Genomic DNA, 12,939 nt, shown 5'->3' with positions numbered 1-12,939 from the left:
TACAATAACACAACAGAGTGAATTCCAAACCTTAGTAGGTACAATAACACAGCATAGGGAACTCCAAACCTTAGTAGGTACAATAACACATCAGAGGGAATTCCAAACCTTAGTAGGTACAAAAACACAACAGAGGGAACGCCAAACCTTAGTAGGTACAATAACACAGTAGAGGGAACTCCAAACCTTAGTAGTTACAATACCACAGCAGAGAGAACTCCAAACCTTAGTAGGCACAATAACACAACAGAGGAAACTCCAAACCTTAGTAGGTACAATAACACAGCAGAGGGAACTCCAAACCTTAGTAGGTAGAATAACACAACAGAGGGAATTCCAATCATTCGTAGGTACAATAACACAACAGAGGGAACTCCAAACCTTAGTAGGTACAAAAACACAACAGAGGGAACTCCAAACCTTAGTAGGTACAAAAACACAACAGAGGGAACTCCAAACCTTAGTAGGCACAATAACACAACAGAGGAAACTCCAAACCTTAGTAGGTACAATAACACAGCAGAGGGAACTCCAAACCTTAGTAGGTACAATAACACAACACAGGGAACTCCAAAACAATAGCGTCATGATGAACAACAAAATTCAGATTATTATATAATAAAATATCATATAATATCATATAAAAAATACAGATTAATGACGATTGAGACGCTGCACAAAACAGACACAGAAATAACAAATTCAAATGACCATATCAACCATCATTAAATTATTTCAAATCATTGGCTATCTAAGGTTATCAACGAGAGCCTTGATGTGATGGTTGATAATGTTTATTAGTGTTATCTCTGTTCATAATACAACTGTGATAACAGCTAGATGTGTGATCCTCTAGTGTTATCCTCTAGCCGGCCAATCCTTGTAATTAAAGTGCATACCAGATCGCATTCTATCATCATTCTCATGAAATCCCGTCAGCAAGGTAATATGGTATCAGGTAGTTATTAATACGAAATGCTCACTGGGATACAAAATCAAATGTTCGGTAAATTCATGGGAACTCGGTAAGTACAAGATTAATATTCAATGAGGTCGAACTTATTGTATGTCCAGCTACCTTGAAAAGGTCGCTGATGTGTAGTTCATGGGGTGGTAAAAGTGAAATACACCGGCAAAAATTGATATTATACCTCAAAGGGCAAATTTGTTAGCATACTTCAAGGTAGTTCTTACATTAACGCAGAACTGCAGCTACCATGGAGATCGGTAGTTGAGATTTAAGTCGCTGAATACTTACTTGTAATGACGCTTAAGAACGCCATAGACACAGGGATCGGGAACAAGCACGGGAAGGAAGTAGTCAGCCGTCAATCCGGTTGCAATTGGTAGCAGAGAATATGGTGGAAATATCATAGGGAACACAGTCGCGAAAATGTGAGAAGTCAACCTTTTGCCTGCTCACATTTTAATTAGTGGGAGAGGAAGAACGCACAAGATATATGGCAAGAAGCACAGAACGATATCAGAAGGATTGAGGAGGAGAGGAAATTCTTTAGAACTCAGCAAGTGGAATGCGTGGACGAGGTGGAACCTCCCGGAACGGAAGATGGCATTGGATGATAAGTGGAGGATGGAGCCCTTCCAGACATCTCCTTTAACGCGATCTGCATACGCCACGCTACCATTTTCTGTTTTTCTATACCATCGATATAAGGATACTTACTGCAAAGTGTGCGGAGAGAGAAATATTGTTAGACAAATCGTCTGGGCAAATTAGCATTAAGGCTGTTGTAGACACAAATGAATATAAGGCAACGTATTACGGGTCTTAATAGATATCCTCGAAGAGAAGACAAATAAAACAAGGAACTGGGGTAAGAGCGGAGCATTCTGAGATTAATGTCAGAAATGCATTGACTCTCCTCATACAATTTGGTCGGTCACAAACTTGGAAGATGAAGCCAGACCTTGTGAGAAAGATTGTGTGTACAGGCATTGTGGAAACAACGTATAGGGCTGACAATCCAAGCCAGCCAAACACCTCATCGCCATATAACTAGCTCATTGTACCGCGAGAGGAAGGGTACGAGAAAACTCATGATAGGTAGAAAGCTACGCATGATTAGTTGATGGAGAACTGCAAGAGCAGGGGTTTGAATACTGGCTCCTTCCAGTTGAGTTTCATTGCATAGGTTTTCCACCAATGGTGTATAAGTATGTAAGACATTGCAGTCAACATTACCCACTTGGAGAGAGTAACAGCCACCAGACGACTTGGAGAAGCTGAACAGAAAGCATCACGCTGGCTGTGTCGTTCGACTGGAACAGATCTTGTGTATAATATATAAATAACACAGATAGAAGTGAAGAAGGCTTGCTAACACCTGTGGACGACAACTGAGGTTTCCCAAAAACAACAACAATGAGTGACTACCACTCGTCACAAACTACTCATCTACCATCATCTACCACAAACTACACATCTACCATCATCTACCACAAACTACACATCTACCATCATCTACCACAAACTACACATCTACCATCATCTACCACAAACTACACATCTACCATCATCTGCAAACAGCACAAACTAAACTTACATACCTTGTTTGGCAGAAAATTATATCAATTTCGAACGTGATGATCATAACGGTTCACTATGGTTGATCATACGATGTAGAATATGAAAATTATTATAGTGCCATACGGTTGTCCAATCGACTTTTTTCAAAGTTTGAATTTTAGAGACAAGTTGATTCAAAAGAAGAAAGGAAAATGCTGAAAACGATGATTACGTAAATTATTAATATAAGTGATCCAGAAGGATTCGATCTATCATCACACAACGCCCGGTGTATCACCCTAGAACACACATTACCTCAAGGCCATTGTGTCGACTTTACTGTGTTTTTTTTACAATTTTATTTATTTATAAGCCTTTGATGTATTTTCTACCAAATTGATTTTTGTAAGTTTTAATTTTCCTTTCTGAACATTTCACTTTGCTCCCCCCGTTGATAGCTGATCATGTGCGTTCTGTGTAATTAAATGTAATATCCACAAAGAGTTATTTTCAGTTGCGCTAGTACCTACAAGGTTGCGCGTAAAGCCCTAGTAATCCCTTCAAGGTCACACGTGTCAATCAACAAGAATGGCAAGCTTCACCGACAACAACACAAACTTAACATTGTCAACATAACGGTCGGTGTTTATTATTTCATCAGATTTTCGTCTCCTTGTTGTTATTTTAAATACCTGTACTGACATTTATCCTGTCGGCATCCCAATACCTGTGACATTGTAATGCTATAATGCTACCCGATAAAAGGCACAAGGCTTTATCTAACGGGCGCCCAGGTGGTTTTATAGAGTAGGTAGTGACATAGCTGTGAACCTTTTCTTAAGTGATCATGTTGTCGTTTTCTGCTCGAAATACCGTGCTTTATGTTCTTAAGTAGCTGTGACCTTGGAGGGGTACACACGAAATCGGATCCGGGGCAAACTCTGACACGGGGAGGGGGAGGCGCGGAGGGGGAGACGCAACCGACCTGGAAAGGTAAAAGTTAGACCTAGTCCGTAAAACACTTATCACTTTTTACGTAGTTCTGAAATGGGCTAGGTTAGAAGACATAATGTAGACCTTTTATTTGCAGCATAAGGACGCACTCTGAAAGTACTGGATCTTCAAATCCAGCTGAAATGATTACTGCATACTGAAAAAACTTAGTTGATTCACAGATAGTGTATGATTTGATGAATGTGGTGACGTGAGATTGACTTGGGTACACTGACGATACACACGTCTATACATACAGGTCTGTAAACACCAGCTTTAGTACCATGTGGTAGTTCTGGTTACTTTCAAACGAGTTTATTTTTATTAATGGCTAGGCACGCGTTCAGAGGTGTATTTTTAAGTGTTCACTTTCCGGAATGGTACACTTCGTTAATTACACTCGCTCTGATTGGCTGAGTGATTTTGATTGACATACTAACATCCGTTTATCTGCTACATAGAGAAAGTCCACATTTTACGGTATTTAAAGCGCCGCACAACCTCAGTTTAAATATAACTTGGAAGCGCTCTCTTCGACGTTCAAAAACTTTGCCAAACTGTTCGGTACACGTTGATCAGCTGTTGAGCTGTTTACATGTGTATGTATATTAGTGTACGCGTGTCACGTGGAGAGGTATTTAACTCCCTTACTATACGAGTTAGACGGTACCAGCTCACAACACTGGTATACATTGGTGTAGAACGCTCATATAACACCTCTTGTACAAACTTGTGACTGAAAAAACGGAGAATTCATAAAAATTGCAATTATGGACTTTAAAGTTGTTTTCTGGATTGGTTTCCTGTCCACGTGCATGGTAACGTCAACAGGTAAATATTTCTGTTTACACGCCTTATCACTCAGTCGTTAACATGTGTCATTTCATTCATACTTGAAGTGACGAAACAGCTCGCACTTTGATTTTTTTTTCCAGTTTGGCAATTGTTTTAGTTTTTTGGTTTTGTTGTTTTATGTTTTATATCTACAGAGGCTCGTGTTTAATAGAGTTTGAAGTGTTTCATATATATACATATATAATGTTAATAAATCAAACGGAAACATGCCGAATAATAGAAGCACTCGTGATTAGTATACCTAGACAGGTATATTTCGCATATTTCGCATAAACTAATTATTTTTATTAGTGCAGAGCAGAGGATGTGACTTCGACTCAACAGAAGTTTACCTAGTGATGAAATCTGTGGAGTACATCATGCTAAAATGCCACAATATAGCTTTCTATAGCAATACTGGGGTATAAAACAATGCTTAGGTCTCACAATATAGAGCATATACTGGAGTATTGTTAAAACTTCACAATGTAGCTGTATAGCCATACGGGTGATATAGTCATGCTTAGGTTTCACAATGTAGCACATACTGGGGATATAGTCATGCTAAAGCTTCACAATGTATCACATACTGGAGATATAGTCATGCTAAAGCTTCACAATATAGCACATACTGGGGATATAGTCATGCTAAAACTCCACAATATAGCACATACTGGGGATATAGTCATGCTAATACTCCACAATATAGCACATACTGGGGATATTTCAATGCTTAAACATCACAATATAGCTGTATAGCACATACTGGGGTATATAGCCATACTCAAATTTCACAATATAGCCATGCCAAAACCTCAGAATATAATATACAACTTGGCTCGTTAAGAGCAATAGCATCCTTCCTGAAGAATATGGCAAAAATGAAATTGACGCATTCTTATACAAACACAGAAAGAGCTTTAGCTGTAGATACGTTTAGAAATTGCGTATCAGCAATGAATAGGAGGCAGCATCGCAGAAGTGGGAGAGATATTTGGCAGCTCTGTAGGTACGCAGGTAAGCTGCTGGCGATACAAACGAAATGAGTTCTACAAATACATGAACTCCGGTGAAAGCGTAATATTGACCCACATAATTGAATAAAGGAAGACTAGCAATAATGGCATACGGCACTGAAAACAATAATCTTGGTTTGGAATGCACTGAGGGATTATGTAACACATATGTTTTGTCATTAAGGCACATAGCTCGCCAGATAAGACCCGTGCTCGACTCCGAACTACCTAGTCGTCCTAGTGGGTCACCGCCACTACATGTAGATCACTGCGCCATACTATTCCAATTACTGGTATAGACTAATTACGCACGTGGCAGTAGGTATACGTTTGTATACAGTGTAGTGTGTGACTTTGTAGGGGCGAAAACAGGTCGTGTTTATGTTCTACACTCACACGTACCGATGTGCACCGAGTACAAGTGTTTCTGTAATTAACGGCTGATCATCGTTATCACGTGACATGACTTTTGCTTGTCATTTAGTTTTATGTCGCTGACGTATCACGCGAGACGTTAGTACGACCACCTGATTTTTCTTTAACAAAAGGAAGGATCTCCTATCCGTGGCGCCATCAAACACACAATTCGCTGATCCATTCACAGGCCATTGCCTCAGTACGTACATACATTCTATTGGTCAAGCGGTATCAAAACATTATCGGACCACACTACAAACACGCTGATTTTGTTTTCATTGGCCAACTGTATATCTAACATCTGATTGTTATGAATAGACACTGCCGCATGCTATGCTCTTTATTACAGACTTACTTATCCACTTAAGTAAATCAATGATAACATGGCTTAAGGAATTAATTACATCCACAAATTATGATGTCAGATTCAGAAGATGTGTTAATAGATGACATATACCATCACAAAACGATTCAATTGAAAAGCCTACAGATAACAACACTGAGATGCTATCATAAACATATATATCAGCGCACCTGGGGCATCGTGACGTCACACATAGTATAAACCCAATCAAGCAAAACAGCTTACGTTCTTACCTCGTAAAATCACAGAGCACATTAGAACAGCGTCTATTTTTAGATTATTTTTTGGCACACGCGCTAAAATGTATGTATACTGACACCTGTGTTGACTTGAAGGTCGCTCACTCTGTTTGATAAGGCCCTATATGCTCCTAAATAGGTAAGGTGGCCACTTGTTCCCTTCCTGAGAGAAGCAGACTCCAAGACTCCGTAGACACCGGCAGGAGGTCAGCTGTGATATTCATGCCCTGCTATTTTTAGGGGAAATATAGGGCATAATTATACCATGGAATTAGATTAGTTATCTAAGTCCGTGATTATACTAAGTTTCATCTTCATTTATTGTGTAAAATAACACACATCTGGGCGAATTAGCAGTCGGAGTGTTTTATATATTAGAACGTGGATCGAGCCCGATGTGTACATTGATACCACAGGTGTAGGGTTTTATTTAATGTGAAATCATACTTTATATGTAGCGTACTTCATCCCTATTAATTAGTCTGCCTCTCACGTTCTTTGTTTAACACCCGGTATCAAGACATATGTATTCTAAGAACAATTCAAAACAACATACCCAGGACACGCTGTGAAGGGAGTGAATGGAGAGTTTTGTTTTTGTACATGTCTCAGAATAGTATACATAGTGTATATTGTAATATTTCCCGATAAACATCCCTAACATTGCGTAGCATTTATGATTTAAAACCAGTAATCTTTCTATACGGAGGTACATTTGGGAGAGACCATTCCATGTCTTTATATTCACCCTCGTCCTTTTGTCATTACCACACTATGTGGTCCAGTGACGCAGTGGATAGCGCACTCACGTCCACCAAAACGGTCGAAGTTCGATTCCCCGATCGGACATGAAAAGTGATGGGGTCACCTTCCTGACAACTTGGGTTTTTCTCTGGGTTCTCTGGTTTCCTCCCATATTAAGACCATCAGCGTCTTAATTTTACGACTAGCAAGAGTGATTGATTGAAAATAGTAAAACTTATTTCATAATTGATATAATGATATCATTCTAATTTATATACAGCTATGTTGTTCGTTAACAGAACAACCAAATCGTTCAATTAAACACAACTGTCCGGTTGTCCGATAAACAGAGCTACTCGGTTGTCAGTTGAATCACAGCTACCGTTTGTTTCTTAAAATGAGCTGGCCGATTGTCCATTTAAACTTAGCTGTCCTATTGTACGTTTGAACAGAACCGTCTATTCATGCAAAAATAAACGATGCTATAACGTTATCGGATTTTGTTTTAACATTATTTTGGAGAAAAAAAACGTTTCTTAAAATTTCACTCCAACATATGTTTGTATTTGATACAGTATCGGATTGCCTCATATATAAATGCAGAAGACGGAGTCGTGATGTCCATGTATCGATACATATCAATCTGAGATCGCTCCTGTTGTCCCGCTGTGTAACCGTATTGGAATGTGGCATTGTTTACTTGATCCACTAACCTACAATACATAGTTTATTGCCTCCATCTATGTCAAACATTACGTTAATACACACGGAGCGTCTCTTTCACACGAACTCTATTTGAAATTAAGTTACAAATGTCAACAGTAGATTATGTGTGATTTGGTATAGAGATAGAACCCGTCTCCTTACAATTGACACTTAGCTACATGTATGGAAATTGGGGTGATTTCGATATACAATGTACATGTTTGTTGGCTTTAAGAAATGAAATACCTGTTCATGTTTACGATGTTACATTATATGGAAAACGGATTTATGTTCCGCTTTGTAATAGATTTGATCCTTATACGATCAAAAAAAGATTCCCTGAAAATGACATTTGCTACTCGATTACAAACAATTCCTCGAAAGTGACACTTTTTACTCGATGTCAACCACGTCTTTCTGATTGACATATTATTTTACAAAAATAATAATTGTTATTTAAACGCAAATTAAAAAAAATATATATAATGCTGCCTTCTATAAGTCATACAGTTTTTGTAATATGCATTGCATCTCTTATATATATATACTGGAGGGGGTAGGGTTGTGAGTAGGGGTTGTGAGTAGGGGTACGGTTAGGGTTTTGGTTAGGGGTTGTGGGTAGGAGTTTTGGATAGGAGTACGGGTAGGGGTGTGGGTAGAGTTGCGGGTAGGGTTTTGGGTAGGGGTTGTGGGTAGGTGTGTGTGTAGGGGGTTGTGGATAGGGGTGTGTGTAGGGTTGTAGGTAGGGTTTGGGGTAGGGGTGTGGGTAGAGGTTTGGGTAGGGTTGTGGGTAGGGTTTTGGGTAGGGGTGTGGGTAGAGGTTTGGGTAGGGTTGTGAGTAGGGGTTGTGGGTAGAGGTTTGGGTAGGGGAGTGTGAAGGGTTTGTGGTAGGGGTGTGGGTAGAGTTTTGGGTAGGGGTTGTGGGTAGGATTGTGGATAGGGTTTGGGTAGGGGTGTGTGTAGGGTTTGGGTAGGGTTTTGGGTAGGGGTGTGTGTAGGGTTTGGGTAGGGGTGTGTGTAGGGTTGTGGGAAGGGTTGTGGGTAAGGGCTGTGGGTAGGGTTGTGGATAGGGTGTGTGTAGGGTTTTTGGTAGGAGTGTGGGTAGGGGTGTGGGTAGAGTTTTGGGTAGGGGTGTGGGTAGAATTTTGGGTAGGGGTTGTGGGTAGGGTTTGGGTAGGGGTGTGGGTAGAGTTTTTGGTAGGGGTGTGGGTAGGTTTTGGGTAGGGGTGTGGGTAGAGTTTTGGGTAGGGGTTGTGGGTAGGGGTGTGGGTAGGGACAGAATATATAGTTGTATATCCGTGTGTACATAGAAGGTGCAGTTACCATGTATGTTGTGTATATCTGTTAACATGTATGTTGTGTATATCAGTTAACATGTATGTTGTGTATATCTGTTTACATGTATGTTGTGTATATCAGTTATCATGTATGTTGTGTATATCTGTTAACATGTATGTTGTGTATATCTGTTAACATGTATGTTGTGTATATCTGTTAACATGTATGTTGTGTATATCTAGGAATGGGGGATATGTAGGCTTTGCAGCATGTTTGTGTAGCGGTTGGGACCACGGGAGATACGTAGAACATCAAAGTTAACTTTGTTTTTCTTTCTGTCTTTTCAGTTGACTCAGTTATTCCAGACTACATGCTTGAACGTGCGAAATTCAATCCACGACCTCGGCGGAAGATCTTCCGAGCAACGTCCAAGAAGTGCTGCAAGATCGGCGTGCGCACAGCGAAGAAAAAACTTTCTTGTACGGTGGATTTAGCTGTGAGAAACAACAATTTCGTCATAACCAGGTTAAAAACAACTGGTTCAAATGCTGAACTAAAAAGATACGGACAGAACCTGGCGAAAAAGATTAACTCCTGCAGGACAGCAGGCTTTGGTAAGGTGTTTGAGAAATGCTGCAAATATCGAGAGGACTTCAGAAAGTCACTTCAAATGTGCAAAGTGACACACCGGAAGCGAACTGATAAGCGGAAATGCAGACGGGACGTGAAACGGCGTCACTTGAGTTACTTATGAGCGTACATTGCCATTTGACAAATGAAATGGAAGCTATCATGGGACATGCACGGCGCCTTGTCCGTCGCACGGGTATTCTATCGTGTGAGTGGAGACAAGAGAAAATGAATTCTGTCCAAAACTTAAACTCAGCTGGTTGAGAGTCAACATAAGTATGCCTCACTATGCTAGAGATACAATGATAGTCAAGCTCTGACGCGAGAACTGCGCATGCTACAATGCGCATCAGACAGTAAATGACAGAGCACGATACGGCCAGGACCAAAAACGTTTTGGAAAGTTTGCGGAAATGCTTGTCTGAGCCTTTGCTGTGTCGAGGGCTCATTGCAATGCAAAGCGTTCTTGTCAATTGAGAAACGTTCCAAAACGTGTTTGCTCATGAACGCAGCACTGATGTTCATAGAGTTGCTGTTAAAATCTCGCGTAAGCTATAAATAGTTTATTTGACTGTTAGAACGAGGCATGTTGTTGTAGTCGCCAATTAATCATTGTACGTCTTCGGTGTATACGTACAACGTCATTCGACGTATAGTGCGAGTGTTTGAAATATACTGTTATTTCATATGTATCTATTTATCATCGCGATCTATTTGGGTGAGAATGTTCGACGTAAACTGTGAGAATACACCGTGTGAGAGTCCATGGAATGTGTTGTGTGGGTCTCGGTTATTCCGTGATGGAACTTTCAATGTATGTTGCTTGCGTTTCCGACTGATGCTGTTAGAATTTCCGACCTATTTTGCCAGATTCCTCGACGTTTCCGACGTATACTTAGTCTTATGTAGATAGAGCTCCCAAAGTACAGCCGTAGTTTCCGATGCATACTACAAGTCTTCGAAATATGTTTTAAGATTCCGAGGTATACTTTTAGAGTTTCCGACCCTTATATTTAGTTTTTCTTAGTTTCCCACGTATTTTGTTAGATATCCTGGCGTATGTTATCAGAATTCCGACAAATAAGGTTTTCCACGGGTACTTTTAAGAGTATTTTAGAGTATATACTAGTCTCAGACATACATATGTCAGAGTCTCTGACGTGTGCTCTTACTTTGTGACTTATACTGTTAAAGTTTTCGACTTGTATTCTTGGCTTCCGACACATGTTCATGATTTTTGACGAATGATACTTGTCGTATTTTTTAATAGGTTCCGATGTTACTATATTGCCATAGCCTTCGACGAATGTTCAAGTTTCTGTCATATGCTGTTGTCATTTTTCGACGTAACCTACTGTTAGACTTTCCGACGTATGCTGTTGTCATTTCCCGACGTAACCTTTTGTTAGAGTTTCCGACATATACTGTTGTCATTTTCCGACGTAACCTATTGTTAGAGTTTCCGACGTATGCTGTTGTCATTTACCGACGTAACCTATTGTTAGAGTTTCCGACGTATGCTGTTGTCATTTACCGACGTAACCTTTCGTTAGAGTTTCCGACGTATGCTGTTGTCATTTACCGACGTAACCTATTGTTAGAGTTTCCGACGTATGCTGTTGTCATTTACCGACGTAACCTATTGTTAGAGTTTCCGACGTATACTGTTGTCATTTTTCCGACGTAACCTTTTATTAGAGTTTCCGACGTATGCTGTTGTCATTTTCCGATGTAACCTTTCGTTAGAGTTTCCGACATATACTGTTGTCATTTTCCGACGTAACCTATTGTTAGAGTTTCCGACGTATGCTGTTGTCATTTTCCGACGTAACCTTTTATTAAAGTTTCCGACGTATAGATTCCCCGACGAAAGTTATCAAGTGTTTCGACATATGTTGTAAGAATAGGTGTCTCCGAGGTAGTCATATGATTGTAAAATGTCGGATTTCCAGCTGATACTGACAGTCCGACCAAGAGGAAGACAATCCCCGACTTTGAGTGCCAAAGTGGGCGAGATAGTCTTGGATGTCTTATAACCAAATATCCGAGCTATTCGAAACAGATTATCGACACGTGCTGTGGAAATCCCCCAATGTATAGTTACTCATGATCAGTCGATGTTATTTCCCGAGGCCGAGTGGGAGAGATTCGGTCGTGACTGCATGTGTAGTACTCTTTAATGTTAGGGTGTTTAATATACAGCTGTACCTTTTGTCAGTATGGGTAAGATGATAGTGGCATCCCATTTGAATGTATGAGAACGTGTTATAAATGTGTGAACGGTCTGTCAAGTGTTGTATCGAGCTGGTAATGAACGATGAGCGAGGAGAAGTGTGGACATCCACAATTATGTCATTTTCTGATCTCCACGCACAAATAATTCCTATGTTAATTTTTAGGAGATGTTGAAATATTATATACATAATTATATAACTATATTAATATGTATTATAAACCCGAGGCAAAGGTAGTGACTGTCGTTGTGTTGTTAATCATTCAGAATATTATTTTATTTCGTATTATGATATGCGTTTTATTTTTACAAATAAACAAATGAATTCCATTGAAATGTACAGCCTTTGTGTTGTTTTTCTAGTTCACCAGGGCCGAAGACCTGGTTAATTTGTGCTGTGGCTCGGCGTCCATTGTCGTTTTCCTTCAAAAGCTATTTGTCCTCCAAAAGCACACACCATTTCCGGGTCTCAAAGTTTATCGCAGTCATTGTTCCACTTTTTCAATATTCATAAGGTTGACTTCAGCCACGTGCCGAAACAATTTGTGTGATTGGCTGGTTTGATTCTGAAAAGTCCAGCCATTTCTTCCCTAAAAAAACCCGGCCAATCACACCTACACATGTCTTTACATGCACATTTAGGTAAAATCACTGACTTGTACATGTGAATCACATGACTTAACCTGTACATAAGGTTGACAATACTTTACCTGAAAAGTAGATCACGTAACTTTAACAGTAGATGACATGACTATACCCTGTAATTTTAGATCAAACGATTCTACATGGACATCTAAATCACATTATTGTTCCTGTATTTCTTGATCACGTAATTGTACACATACGTCTAGATAGCGTAATCGTTCAACTTCATGTACTTCTAGATATCGTGATTTTACCTGTCATCTTGATCACGTATCCTGTACATCTTAATCACGTCACTGTACCTGAGCATTTAC

The 12,939-nt window shown here is 39.8% G+C and overlaps 1 protein-coding gene across 2 annotated transcripts; it reads left to right on the top strand.

The window, feature by feature from the left end:
- The first annotated feature begins 3,380 nt into the window (after positions 1–3,380).
- LOC110453689 lies at positions 3,381–12,310 on the top strand. 2 transcript variants are annotated; one of them, XM_021502757.1, is made up of 2 exons: positions 3,381–3,520; positions 9,465–12,310. In XM_021502757.1, the coding sequence occupies exons 1-2, from the start codon at positions 3,409–3,411 to the stop codon at positions 9,869–9,871; spliced, it is 519 nt and encodes a 172-aa protein (XP_021358432.1). In that variant the 5' UTR covers positions 3,381–3,408; the 3' UTR covers positions 9,872–12,310. The 2 variants fall into 2 exon arrangements, with proteins under 2 accessions (XP_021358432.1, XP_021358439.1); XM_021502764.1 differs by lacking the exon at positions 3,381–3,520 and adding an exon at positions 3,967–4,351.
- Positions 12,311–12,939: the final 629 nt, after the last annotated feature.

This window comes from Mizuhopecten yessoensis, unplaced genomic scaffold, assembly GCF_002113885.1.
Source record: "Mizuhopecten yessoensis strain PY_sf001 unplaced genomic scaffold, ASM211388v2 scaffold879, whole genome shotgun sequence".
Lineage (NCBI taxonomy): Eukaryota > Metazoa > Mollusca > Bivalvia > Pectinida > Pectinidae > Mizuhopecten > Mizuhopecten yessoensis.
This window is presented reverse-complemented; position numbering and strand designations above follow the sequence as displayed.